Here is a 13858-nt window from a genome sequence, read left to right on the forward strand (position 1 = left end):
AGTTGATATGATGGTGAGATGTGGGCTGAAGTGCAGGTCGGCTGCGTAGCAGCAGGATTTTTGCTGTTTTATTCGGGGATGCTTTAACACTCATGGCTACTGTGTGTCCCAGTGTTCTTCTTGTACCGTGCAGCTTTATCGGAAAGCGGGGGATTTGAAGGCGGTGGCATATAGTTGCTCATATATTTAAAATGTATTAATCTTGCTCGGAGTTTGTGAATTGGTGCCAATAGTCATGTTGAAGTGGCTGATTGTTCTGACACGGATGCTCAGGGGAGTTCAAGTGTTGTTACACTGCAAAGTGTGCACATGCTGATGCATATCCTCCCACACACACACTCACTCCTCTCTCTGTCTTCTCAACTTATCAGTTTCTCACTTGCACAAAAACATATATTCACACTGCTCTTGCACCTCCCTCACTTTCACACACACGAACACAGTGAGAAAAAAAATGTCTTCCCTTTTCCCTTTTTTCCCGTTGTATTGCTGCACTCAGAAGCAATCACACCGGATCTCAGTGTGGCTTTGCAAGCTAAGGGAAAGACGGATACTTTTTCCTTACAGTTTTGCTTGAGCTGGATATGGGCAGAGCAGCACCCTGCTGCCATGGCTTATCAGGTACACACTGCAAGGGACTGCTTGGGATGGTGTCATTTCAAACATGCACGCATACATGCACACATGCAGAGCGAGAAAAACCTGCAAAACACATCTGAGAAGATTTGCCTGTCACATAGATTTGTTTAGGCGCTCTGATGTTTTCCATTTTGCAGGTTTAGAATTTAAAATATACCACAGAGACACACACACACACACACACACACACAGCACAGTATTGTTTATCTGTGTTTCTTTTCGATTTCCTCTTTGCTGCCTTTTATTCACTTGATCATTTCTGTGATTCCATCAAAACGCACCCTTTTTAATGCAGTTTTCCATCTCACCGCTTTCCATTTGCTAAGCTACTGTCTGCTTTGATTTCCTACGTTTTCAGATCAGCTGCAGCTCATGATTGCATTCCATAAGCATGTAATGGTCATCTCAGCCAAGCACATTTAAAAAGGTTAGGTATGATTTGCCCTGCTTTTGTCTGCTGAACAGTGGAGCATGCACACTGATGGCTCCTAGTACAACAAAACAAAAACATCCAACCACGTCAGTGATCCACTACCACCATCTAGTGGCTGCGAAAGGTCCCGCTAGATTGAGGGATAGTCACAGCAAATTGTATTATTCCACACAGCTCGGATGAGAGGGGAGTTCATGCTGGGAAATGCAAGATCCATGGAGGTGTCAAGTCAAGTATATAGTTAAAAATTATGCTGGTGGTATCAGGTGCCTTGATCACGAAGATGAATGATGGTTTAATGAGTCATTGCTGTACGGAGAGGTTTGATGAAAGGCAACGTAAAGGAGCGGATCTGCTGCTCTGTAAGATACAGTAAATGAAGACTTTGACTCTAAAACACTGTAATACATCAACACAAGCAATATCTGAAGATGATGTACATAAGCCAGATGTTTTGCACCCTATAACACTTAAAGAAATGAAAATATATTTTCTTGGCAACAGGAGGAGAACCTTGAGTTTATTTAGTGGCAGATGAAAAGGAGTTATCTCTCATTGAGGAGTGGATGCCGAGGTATCATGAGTCTGAATAGCTCTGAGCTCCATCTGTTGTGTATTATAGAGATGATGAGTGATTCTGTTCAGTACAGCATGGGTCAAAGAAGCCCCAAATCCCCAGCCTGACATCAGCACACACACACACACACAAGCCCATGGAGAAACATATACCAACGCACGATCCCGCAGCGAGCTCTCCATCATGCATCTGTCCTGTGTGCATATTTTTGTGAAGCCTGTTAGGTCTCAGCTGGAAGCAAAGATTGGTTTCCAGGCCATGTGTTAACCTTTGTAGAGAGTACTCCGTATTCCAATCATTAGATAGTTTTGAATTTGCAATAAGCAGTATCAAGAAGAAAATAGTGCAGCTGATCCAGGGTTTTGAAATGTGTCATCGTTGTCTCATGAAGTAATGATGCTCTCTTGGAAAGCTATCATAATACTAGTTTGTGAAATGTCTCTAAGGCTGCCTGAAATACTGCATCAGGAATTGATAAGTATGCAAATCTGTGCACCCATCCAATACCACCTAATGTATTGACAAACTGCCCCATGAATCTATTCTTCTTCAGTCCTCTAAAGCAGCCACTGCTAAGTACTTAACATAGAGCAGCTGGCTAAGCTGGACCCACACCCTGTCTTATTCAGAACTGATGTTTATTCTAACATTATGTTGGAGTATCATCCTGGTTCAACCGACTCAGTTTATATTGAAGTCTCTGGGGAAATAGGTTTACTTCTCACTAGATTTATAAGCAGTAAACATTTTCGAACCCTAATGACTGTAAGGTCTCGGTTTCTAGCTTCAAGTCTTATTCAATAAAACATGATGCTTTTTGAATGCGTTTCTATTTAAAGAGAAATAGACCACAAAGCAAGGTACGGTCACTGTGTGATTGACAGACTGTACCACACACAGTGACCCACCAGACAATCATGATGGAGCACGTCAGATTCAGCCCTCTTCTCTTCCAGATATGGTTCCTTCTTGTTTCAGACTCAGACAACTTTACAGTCCAAAGAAATTTCATAAAATGGATGTCTTGCTTTGGTATGTTATATTGTATACAATACAACCAAACCAAAGCATACAGACTTTCGTAAAACCACACAGACATTCATTAAAATTGCAACCCAAAGTGCAATGAGGGGAGTCCAGGGAGTACAATTGACCATGGCAACAGGATCCATCCAAGTTAAAGCTGTCCAATAAATGCATAAAATAATATAAGATGGCCATTATAGAGAAAGATGGATGAAAAACTGAACAAAAAACCGGGGACCTCAAAACGGCAACTCACATACCGAGGGGTGACAGTCGCTGACTCAAGCCCGTGAGCGAGACACAAACACATCAGATGAGATGAGACAGTCAGAGAGTGTGGGCATATGACAGATTGCAGTAGGAGGCTCCAACGGTTTGGATTCTTTTTCTATATGTTAAGTGTGAAACAGCCCAAAATTAACAATTAATTAAGCGTTTATCCAAAAGAAGAAGAAGAAGCTTCACTTGAGCTAAAGCAGCAATTATAACACACTGATACAGGAGTGAGTTATATTCAGCTGCTGTTCTGTTTTAAAATATATATTTTTTTATGCCTCCACATTGGGCTGGTTTACTTACTTACCCAGACTGACTACTGTAAATAAATAATAATTGAATAACAAATGAGTGAGTGATTATTTGTCCATTTCACAGATAATGGACAAATAATCACCAGTGACTGATTAACATAGTATCTCCCAGACTATCCACATGGACCTGGAACTGTTTTTTCAGCAGCCACTTGTTAAGGATTTATTAATGATCCGGTTTTGGCTCTATTATCACCTCTTCTACAGCATCTACTCGGATATGTAGAAGGATCTGAAATGTTCGCATAAGCATAAAATTGTTGCACACGCTCCCTGCCACATTGGCTCACAGAGGTATTCACTCCCTGCCCTTACCATGTTGGTCACAAATAAATCAAATTAGGTCACAACAATTGTATTTGGGGAAGGGTGACGCGGAGGGGGCGGGTATGGGGCTACTTTTCCTTTGCTTTGTCTTATCATGGGTTTCCTTTGTGGAGCGTCTGACTTTCAAACAGATATAATTCAATGAGCTTCACGAGTGCCTGTACTTCCTTCAAAGCAACATACTGTTAGTCAATAAGCCTCCCTAAACGTATGTATGGTTTGAAGCTGACAGCAGTTTAAATGCTCAGATGAGTGCGTGCAAGATTCTTTTTAGATTTGAGGACACTAAAGACTGAGGGAACAGGAGGGAAATCAAAAATGTGAGCGAAAGACTTTGACACGTAGTAAATGCAAAGGCAGAGGACGTGTCGGGGACAGTGAGAGAACAGATATTGCTTTTCTTGTTTGATTAGGGGGACGCAGCGCGAGACCATTACAGCCCTCACACCTACCACACATTTCTATTTGCGTTTCAGGAAAGAAAAGGCAAGATTGTGCCTTTGTACTGCATGAGAGAATAAGGAAGAAGAATCAGACGGGGGCTGCACAGTAAAAAAGAGACAGTCAGAAAATGACAGAAGGGCAAAAATGAGTGTTGAAGTGAAGTTCAAAGATGAGCTTGGGATTCTCTTGTTTTCTTTTGTGCAGTTGGAAAATACAGCGTGAATATTAGGACTCAGAGTTCACCTTGGAAAGGCAAGTTGATCCCCGTCTGTGATACAGCTGTGTCTCTCTGTGACTCACATCTTCACGTAAAACAAGATCTTGTACACAAACTCTTCCATTTTCCCAGGTTAGCAGGATCCACGTTGTCTCTGTGATTGTTCTTTGTTGTTATTGTGAAGAGTATGAAGTCGGTGTTGCACAGCTGATGGATGATGTACATGCCACCTCATAAAGTTTAATTCAGAAAGTAAATACTGTAAAGTGTTCATCAAGTTGTTTCCGACCCCTGAAGCTCTTCACCAGAGGAGCTGGTTGGTTGGATTTAAAGTGACTCTTGATATATGTTAGTGAAGGAAGGCTTGTCACCAAATTTTCCTAAGGGCCATTTTCCCTCTATGTTGAAACTCAATAACAGTTACTGTGTGCAAAAAAAGAAACAGTATATGTGTCCACCTATGAGAAAGTAGATTGTTTGGCAGTAGCAGTGATTTTCTGAAGCATAGAATTCGCCTGAGGTCTGTGTCAGAGTTGGTTTAAAGCCAATCCTAGAATTCTTGATGCAAAATCCTACAAAATGCAGTAAATGTTTGGGCCAGACATTGGCTGTAGTGAAATAAGTCACATCGAACAGACCTTAGAGCGGCCTTTCTCAAATTTCGGTCGGCGACTCAAGGAGTTACAAAGTCATGTTTACTGTTGTGTCTCTCAAACTCTCTGAGCGTGACTACAGTTGTGTAGTGTCAAACTATCTATTGTTTTCAATGTTAATATAACTTATAGCCTGACGAGGCAAAAAAGCATGGACTGAAAGCAGAAGACCAGGTCTTCCAGTTTTACCATAATGTCTTCTCCATAGCTGAGACTTGCTTTTTCCTTGCTGGTCAGTTTACAGTATGCATGTTTGATTGTGAAATACAATGCCTTAAGAGGAGCTCCACTTGAATGAATGAATGAGTGAATAGCCTTTATTCCTTTATTCTCATCTTGCAGTTTGTGAGACGTAAGCTTAGCAACACTTAGCGGAACACGTTACTGATCTATTAATCTGTCATCAAAATGCAAAAGAACAAAATGAAATCCAAGCTATCGTTTTCATGCAAGCTCCCAACACCTCTGAAGTGCTAATCCTGTTGTTTGGGAGTTAAATGGCCCTTAAGTTTTATTTTAGAGACTAGTTACCATCATGACCAAAACTATAGGAAGATACAACAAAGTAACTATAGTCAGGTAGCAACTGGATGTTCGTTTTGAATTAGACAACCTCACCCCTCGCGTTTCCATGCGGACACTGAGCCCTGCTGAAATAAACCAAAACGCAACTGAACTGATCAACGTCAACTGTCTTTGCCCTAAAAGGCACCCAGCTGTCCTAAGATGACTGCCATGTTTAATCTCCATCTGCCAGGAGGTGGCAAGTGAAGAGAGGATGATGAATAGTGATTAGTGGGAAGTGAGCCAGTCTGATGAGGATAGATTAAAGTTTGGCTGGTCAGGAGTGCAAGGGCGCTGACATCCTTGGCAATGCTCAGCCTGAAGTCTGAGAATGCAAATATCTTCTGCACAGGCATGATCACTTGTATTATCACGACTGGCTCCCGGCTGTTGGTTTCTTTCCCTTTATCGCTCTACTCCTCGTTGATTTACCTCTGCCCACTCACTTACAGTACACACACAGTACAAAAGAATAAGCTTCTTTTTCTAGCATTTATTTTCTTTGATTGACCGCGTGAAATAACAGCCTGCAGAGTGCCTCTGTCTCTGTCACACGAACACACACATACACACTTCTCACAGCTCAAATGTGGGAACGTCTAGAGCTCACACACCTCTAATTGGTTTCAGGTCTTATCTGTCGCCTGGTCTCCTGTAACCTAATCACAAGGCCTCGAAACGCCCGCTGCCTTTATGAAAAACACCGTCAGTCAAGACGTGCATACATGCAAGGAGACCCGCACCGAGCAAGAGGATTACGAATGAACGTTCTGATGTGAACAGACTCACAACAAATCAGACATACACACGTGGTTATTCAGGAAGCCTGAGTCTGGAAACAGCAGTGCCATAGAAATCATTTCATTCGAGTAGATAGTGTGCTGTGATTAATCAGCACATCCATACGCATGCATGTTAGTGTATATTTAAAGACTCTGTATGACACACTTCACTGACTTGGGATAAACTTTTTTTTTTTTTTTTTTCTTACCCTGGTTCACACTGCCGACACAAAGCTACTGGAAAAGTTAAGAATTTCTCTGTCTTCAGCAGAAACTTTCACCCTCTTTTTTTTTAAGCTGAATTTAATTTACTGCAACTTGTCAATCATGGCATGACTTGGTAAAAGTTGTGATGCTCTGCAGGTGTGAGACAAAATGAACTGTGTGTTTATTTCTGAATGTGGGAGAAGAGGTATAATCAACGAGGTGATAATTACAAATCACACATGCTTAATCTTCTTTTAAGTACGTAACACTGACACACACACATGCACACACATACACAGAACTACATATCGACAATATATTTTCCTTGGCTTTTATATTTGACTTTTAAATCAGGCAAGGTAGATACATGTTGTTGCCCAGAACATTTAGTAAAACAAGACGTGTGTGAGTGGGGCATTTAATGATTTATTTTGATCCCTCAAGTGTAAAAATGTGTGTATTTATTCAAACTTCCATAAATAGAAGAACCTTTATTGAAATAATTCCTCATCTTACAAACCAAACAGCTCAAATGAATCTGGTACCAAAAGCAATCATCGTAATACAGTTAATAAAGGCTTAAAAATTAGAACACATTTATAAAAGGAAAACAGTTTCACAGTTAAGGGTGTGAGGTAGAGGTAAAAGACAAAGTGGGAAGCAATGGCTTTGCTGTTATTATTTTTATATGTATGTTCCAGTCCCTGAGCTTTTGTGCAGTCTATTCCCATCTGCCTATGACTCACAAATCTGAGCTGCATTCCATCAAAGCAGGTTGCACAACAAGCATATTCCTTAATTGGTGCTTGAGCCTTTAAATTGCCTGAGTTTTCTCACAGCCAAGCAGCTCCCAAAATGGGAATCTGAAAAATCTCCCCCTTTTAAAAAAGAAAAATGGCATCAAAGTTCTGCAGTAAGCATGTTTCCCTGTCCTGCTGCTTTCTGACTTGGTTGTTGGAAATGGAAAAACTGCTCAAATGATTCGTGCTTGTGTTAACTTATTTCAGAGCTGCTCCAAAAAAAGGAACCCAAAAAAAAAAAAAAAAAAAAAAAACTTACCTCAGGTTGAAGTAACCAGGAGTTTTAGTACTCAGTCTCTAACTTGAGTGACAGCAGTATTCATATTAATGTAATGTTTTGTTGTTGAGTTGTCTCACTAACATTTATTCCTCTTTCTGGCATGGGTACTCGAGCCAATCTGAGCTGACATTGGGCAAGGGCAGCGTACACCCTAGACAGGTCACCGGGGCACGGGGAGAACCTGCAAACACCCCACAGAAAGGCCCCAGGCTGAACTGAACTGATCTTCTTGTTGTGGAGCAACAGTGCTAATCACTATACTACCCTGATGGCCAGCAGAGATCTCAGTATTATTTCCTCGAGAAAAAAGCTCTCCGTAGCTGTGGCACAAATATTTACACTCCTGCTCAAGTACTTTGGCTGTGATATCTCAAATTTATTTGAGAAATCAAGAACGGTTGAGGAAGGTATGTAGTAAAAAGTACGAAGATGCTTTTCTCTGACAACATTGTACATATTGTTGTTGAGAGTGTGCCCAGTGGAGGCCAGAGGCTTTTGATGGCTGTTCAAGGATCTGGGATTGCAGGGAGCTAGACAGAGCAAAGCCACCAAAGCCTCGAAAGAAGCCAAAAAAAAAAAAAAAAAAAAAGAAGCAAGCCATTGGCTCTGGCTGAAATGATGAGACAAGACTTTGGGTTGGGGGGTTAACATCTAAATAAATTGCTCCCCAGGGGGCCTCAGAGAGACATCCCTGGAGCTGAGGAGGGTGCGCACGTTTGTGAGTGAGTTTGGGGGAGTAAAAGTTATAAATTAAATTATTATTCAGTTATAGCTGTTTCAGTGTTTTCCATTAAAGTTGCTTTGTGACCCATTTGGGACATTTGGCACACATTTTGTGTGGCAAACTGAATGCCTGCCTTACTAAAACCTTTGAGGAGGCTTTTCACTTAGCTAAAATTCTATCACATTTGCTAAATGTGTAGTCGATGAGTGCCTGAAGGGGATCGATGGCAACTGTGTGCCTGGAATCATGGTGTTATCCACAGTCAAATAGGGGAAGACACAGGCAAGGGTAGGAACTATACATTTCTGCTTTGGTTTATTCCAAGTTTCTCTGGCGTAGTAACAGGTACAATATTTTTGACACTGGGAATGCATTCTCTGATGTCCCTAGATGCCTGTAGACACCGAGCACATGCGTATAAACCTATTATTGTGGAGCAATTCTTGTTTTACTTTGGTTGCAGCATTTTAGGATTTTTTTTTCCTGAAAAGATGGTCAGGGCGTACCATGTAAAAAACAAAAGTTTCTCAGCTACATTTGCCATTAGACGGTCCTTTGATGGAAGATGGACTTACTGAACACCGTTTGTCATGCTGTGCTTTTGAATCTTGAATTTGGATGATGTGTCCCCAGACTCTGCATTTTTTCCCCTCAAAAGACACTGAAGAAAATCAATGAGAAAGTAGATAATCCACTTTATACTCACGCCCTCCATGGCTGTCACCCTCCTCTCCCTCTCAGGAGAGCTGAAACAGGAACCATCTGCAGACATTTGATTAAAAGTTAGCGACAAACCACCATACTGACACTCAGACGCTGTAACAGCAAATGGAAGTTGATATTGTGTGTTTGGGCTAAAAAAAAAACAAAACAAACAACAACAAAAAAAAAAGCCTTTTCAAACATATCCTGTATTTTTCTCGGGACTGTTTGATGTTGTTGCTGCTGCAGTTTCTTTCTAGTATCAGTTTTCTCATAATTTTTGAAAAAAGATAAGTGACTCTGTGTTAGATATATGCCAGCCATCGCTGAATATGAATAAAAAATCTCTATAGACTTGTCATTTAGCTTTTTATAGCTCAGTTCCACTGTGTTACTGCTGTGTAGAGTGCTTTTAATTGTTTCTAAAAGCAAGTCCAACACTTTCCCTCCATCTGTACATTCAGGTAACTCACCTTCAGAGGAGTCAGAGGAGCGAGACAAGGAGCCAAGAACGCTTACCTATCCTGCATACATCGCCAGTCTACTGGACACCGGCGCAAAACGCATGGCGGCAGGTGTCCGCATGGACTGCACCAGCCAGGGTCAGTGCCCCCGCTCCTGCCACCTCTGCCACATGAGTCCGAGGGCAGCACAAGGGCGGCAGCAGTCTGAGCCCGTACTGCTGCAGATCACGAAGGCAGCACCCATCTATGAATTAGTGTCCAACAATGAGACATACCAGGTGCGTACAGTGTTTTGCCATTACCCTTAATGCAGATGCGATATGCAGCTAGGACAGTCTAATGCCTGGAAAGAAAACAGCCCTCCTGCACACATCATTCATTTCATTTCTACACCACATCTTCAAAATTGGTGGCTATATTTTCTCTCATCCTCCCGAGGTAGATTATTATATTCCCTTCCCTGTGGATATTTAAAGGAGGTATTTATTGTCCAATCTCTTCATCACTCTTTGTTCAGTAGAACAAAAGTTTGACTTTGATCTGGCTAAGAAAAGATTTTTCCTCCATTTCCTCTTCTAATGTGTTCAGTTTGTAGCCAATAATGCAAAAACTGAATCCAAACATGAGTCTGGGGGTGCGATTATTACTGTTGGTCTATTAACTGGCATCCAGCTATCAAGTACATGCACACATGCATTGTGAGGAGGATCCATCGTGCCCTCATTATAAAACAGGATACAGCAGGATTCATTTTGGAATACCATACCTTGCTCTGCAGGCAGCGTGCTGTGCCATAATACACCTTACTATGTGTGTTATCTGACTTCATCTGCACTGCCTCTGGTCCTGCAGGAGAAAGGTCGATACTACGCTGTTCACCCTCCCGGGGGCATCAGGCTCTCGGTGTTAGGTTCAGGCAGAGCAATAAAGCAGTTATTATTGACAGCAGTTGTATGGTGGCTGCCTCTGTTTTTTTGTGCATCTACTTGTGTAGGGGTGAATTTCATTGACTGCCACATTCCTGCACCACTGTGTCACATAATTAGTATCTCTGACAAACAAAAATGTGCAGTGATGGCACACACAATCGACGACTTGATCCAAAATAATACAGGAAACATATCAACAGTTAAAACAAGATTACATTTATTTATTCAGTAATTTGGAACTCACCAAGACAGTAAACGAAGGGGAAAGTACAACCTCCAATTTGCTGCATTTATTTATTTATTTATTCAATTCATTCATTCCATTCATTCCACATTCAATTCATTCCAATATAATATGCTTAAAAACGATTGCATGTTCCTAAATGATGTACTTTGAATATAGGTTTTGAAGTTTTCTGTCTCTTCCCCTCTCTCCCTCGCCCTCCTTGCAGGCCCTTCAGGAGGCCATGATGAGCATGCTGTGGTGTTCGGGGAAGGGCGATGTTATCGATGACTGGTGTCGGTGTGATTCCAGTGCTTTTGGCACAGACGGGCTACCCACCTGTGCCCCACTTACCCAACCTATGTCAGTAACTTATATAAAAATCATGTTTCTCCAGACACATTAATCTCAGACGGGCTGTGGTAAATCCATCCATCATTTTACTGGCAGAGCTCTATCCCTTGCTGCAGCGGTTTTCTGTATTGCTCCATCAAGATGCCTGTGTAAGCTGATTTTTATTGCAACCAAATATAGGAGTCGTGGATGGATTACTGAAAAAAGGGCCAAAATTTGAGGGGGGGGGGGGGGTCACTCGACCTCAAGTTCCAAAGATCATTTTCAAGATGCAAAAAAAATAAAACAAAACACAGACGGGTAAAATTTGTGTAGATAGAGAGATGAAAGCCAATCGAAAGATACACAAATTTACCACAAGGACACACAATGACAACAAAGACACAACTACAGACAAATGTCAGCGACCACAAAGGGGGTGCATGTCAAATAGATCAAGCCTCATCAATGAAAAGCAATCATTCATTTAACTTTCCTTCTGCAGTTCTCTTATTGATAAAATTATAATTGATTGGCTGCCATTAAAACCCGTCAGGCCTGTGTTCACGCAGTTACAGATGATCATTCCAGACTAAATCAGGTCAGACATAATATTAGAGGAGAAATGATTGCATTTCCTGTTGACAGACGTGTTTGTGATGTCAGTCAGGCATGTCCTCCTTTATTCCTCCAGTTTTGCAGAACATCATGTTCGTCAGATACTGTAAAGAGACCAATTTGCAATTTGCATCTTTCACTCAGCAGCGTGGTTTTAACATCTCTGTCCCTCTGTTGCCAGGCTGAAACTGTCTTACACCTACGAACCCAGCAGCTCATTGGTCATCATGGAGTGGAACCACACTGAGCCACCAATCGGTGTCCGGATTGTTGATTACCTCATCAGCCAGGAGAAGGTGACAGAGAGGACCGACCACTCCAAAGTTGAGACAGGTATGGTGTCCCAGAGCCCAACCCAGATCAAAAGTTCTGCTGTTGACGATGTGAGTGTTTACAAATTGTGAAACAGACTAACTTTGCCAGGCAACAAGTGATGCCAGTGGAGCTGCCACCCCCCCCCTAAACATAAGTGACTCTCTGTCTGCAATGGTAACTAATCCAGCGAGAGCCGCAGTTGTTTTGGATGTGAATCACTTTGAGAGGGGTAATGAGTAAGTCACTTGATCTTGGTTTGTATGGGCAGCCAGTGTTCATTATTTATGCTGGTTCAAACTTGCCAATTTGTCAGCACCATGTGGCCCAAAAGGCTTAATTTGTTTTTATCTAGTCTACCACCTGGATGGAGTCCTGGTCCAGAGGTGCAAAAAAAGGGATTTAATCAAGCTGTAGCTGTATAGTATACACCAAGGGGCTGCTACTTGACATCAGCCCCCTTTATTGTTTTTATTGACAGAAAAAGCTGCCATATATTTTCTTCTTCTTCTTCTTTTTTTTTTAAATCAACAAAAGTTTGAGCGAAGTTCCACAAAATAAACTTTTAGTAAGTACATCTAAATCTCAGAGGAAAGCTTTCCAAGCACTGATTGTGCAGAGATACTGTTTCCTTCTGAAGATTCGTCCTCAGCTCAGGTTCAAACATGTTTGTTTTAGAGCTGTTTCACTTGTAGTTTTTAAGGTCTCCACAAGATGGTGTGCAACAGTCACAATGATGGAGTGACTTCAGTGCTAAGTTTGTTGATTAGACTGAGCTATAAATAATATTATAGGCTGTGCTGTTGTATTTTATTTAGATTATGTTATCCAAAGTACCAATGCAACTGCTCTCAATGTTGAAAAGTGGTAGTCTTACATGCTAGTAATTACAAATAAACAATATAACGTGTGAAGCTTTCATTTAGGTGATTTGACAAAGCTTATATTTTTTCAGTTGATCCATATGAGTCAAGGCAAATACTTCTTTCCCCCTCATCTTCTAACTAAAAGATGGAAGTAGTAGAAGAAGCCAAAAGAGGTGCAGACGGTGCCCAGCTCCATCATTGAAAACAAAAAGTCTGGCTTATTTGGCTGGACTTATATTGGAAGTAAGTTGTAAAAACAACTTTTTTTTTTTTTTGTTTGTTTTGTTTTGTTTTTTTGCTGTAATGACCCAATCCATAATGGAGGCAGTAACAGTTCCCTGTGAGCCTCAGAGTTTGTTGTAGCTTTAACGAGAAAATAAGCTGTATTAGTCAGAACAGTGAGCATCATTAATCATTACAGCAAATGCACCAGAAAGAAGCTGGGAAGCACTTTCTTTATTACTGTTATTACCAAGATGACGAGCTATAGTTTAAATTGTAGTAAGCTGTGAGTGTTTTTATTTTCTTTGAAAGGAAGTTGGGCCATTTGTTTCTTTGAGTCGGTACTCCAAAGCTTCGGCTGCAGACTCACTAACTAACTAAGGAGGTGTGATGTCAGTGAAAACCTTCTGTTTGAACTCTGTATACAACTGCTTGTCTCTCCCTTGGTGTCTCAAGCACATGTTGGAGTGTCAATGTATATTTCTGAGGAATATTTTGAGGAGTGAGGAATATACCACAATGAGCTCTGCTCACAGAGCATTTAGAAGACAGTTGGTGCTATCGAACTGGAGCTCATCAAGCATCAGCTTTTTCACATTTTTATCTGCTCCTACATACATAAGTTGTTTCCTGGAAGCACAGTGATACAAGTCTGACTATTAGACATTTCATGTCCTGATTTAAATTCTCCTACTTTCCAGAATATGCTTATTAAATAAGTGATTGTCACATGTTTATTTTCTTTTTCACAGTGTTTAAGGATTTTCATATAAGGTTTTTGCTGCTACTGTTCTAGCACATATAAAACGTTATAAAACTATTTATTTATATGTATATATCCAGGAAAATAAGAACTTAATAATAGAATAACTGTGTGGTTATTTGACTAGACACATTATTTAAATGTGTCATCGGCAGAAGATGCG

At 41.0% G+C, this 13858-nt stretch overlaps 1 protein-coding gene across 1 annotated transcript in view; it reads left to right on the forward strand.

Annotated features, from left to right (window-relative positions):
• Nucleotides 1-13858, forward strand: part of astn1 (astrotactin 1) — a 402459-nt gene that overhangs the window by 347845 nt on the left and 40756 nt on the right. Inside the window, exons 19-21 of the mRNA XM_029524898.1 lie at nucleotides 9430-9707; nucleotides 10811-10944; nucleotides 11714-11865. Coding sequence (XP_029380758.1) covers nucleotides 9430-9707; nucleotides 10811-10944; nucleotides 11714-11865 — 564 coding nt within the window. The remainder of the gene's footprint in view (nucleotides 1-9429; nucleotides 9708-10810; nucleotides 10945-11713; nucleotides 11866-13858) is intronic.

This window comes from Echeneis naucrates, chromosome 17 (assembly GCF_900963305.1).
Source record: "Echeneis naucrates chromosome 17, fEcheNa1.1, whole genome shotgun sequence".
Taxonomy (NCBI): Eukaryota; Metazoa; Chordata; class Actinopteri; order Carangiformes; family Echeneidae; genus Echeneis; species Echeneis naucrates.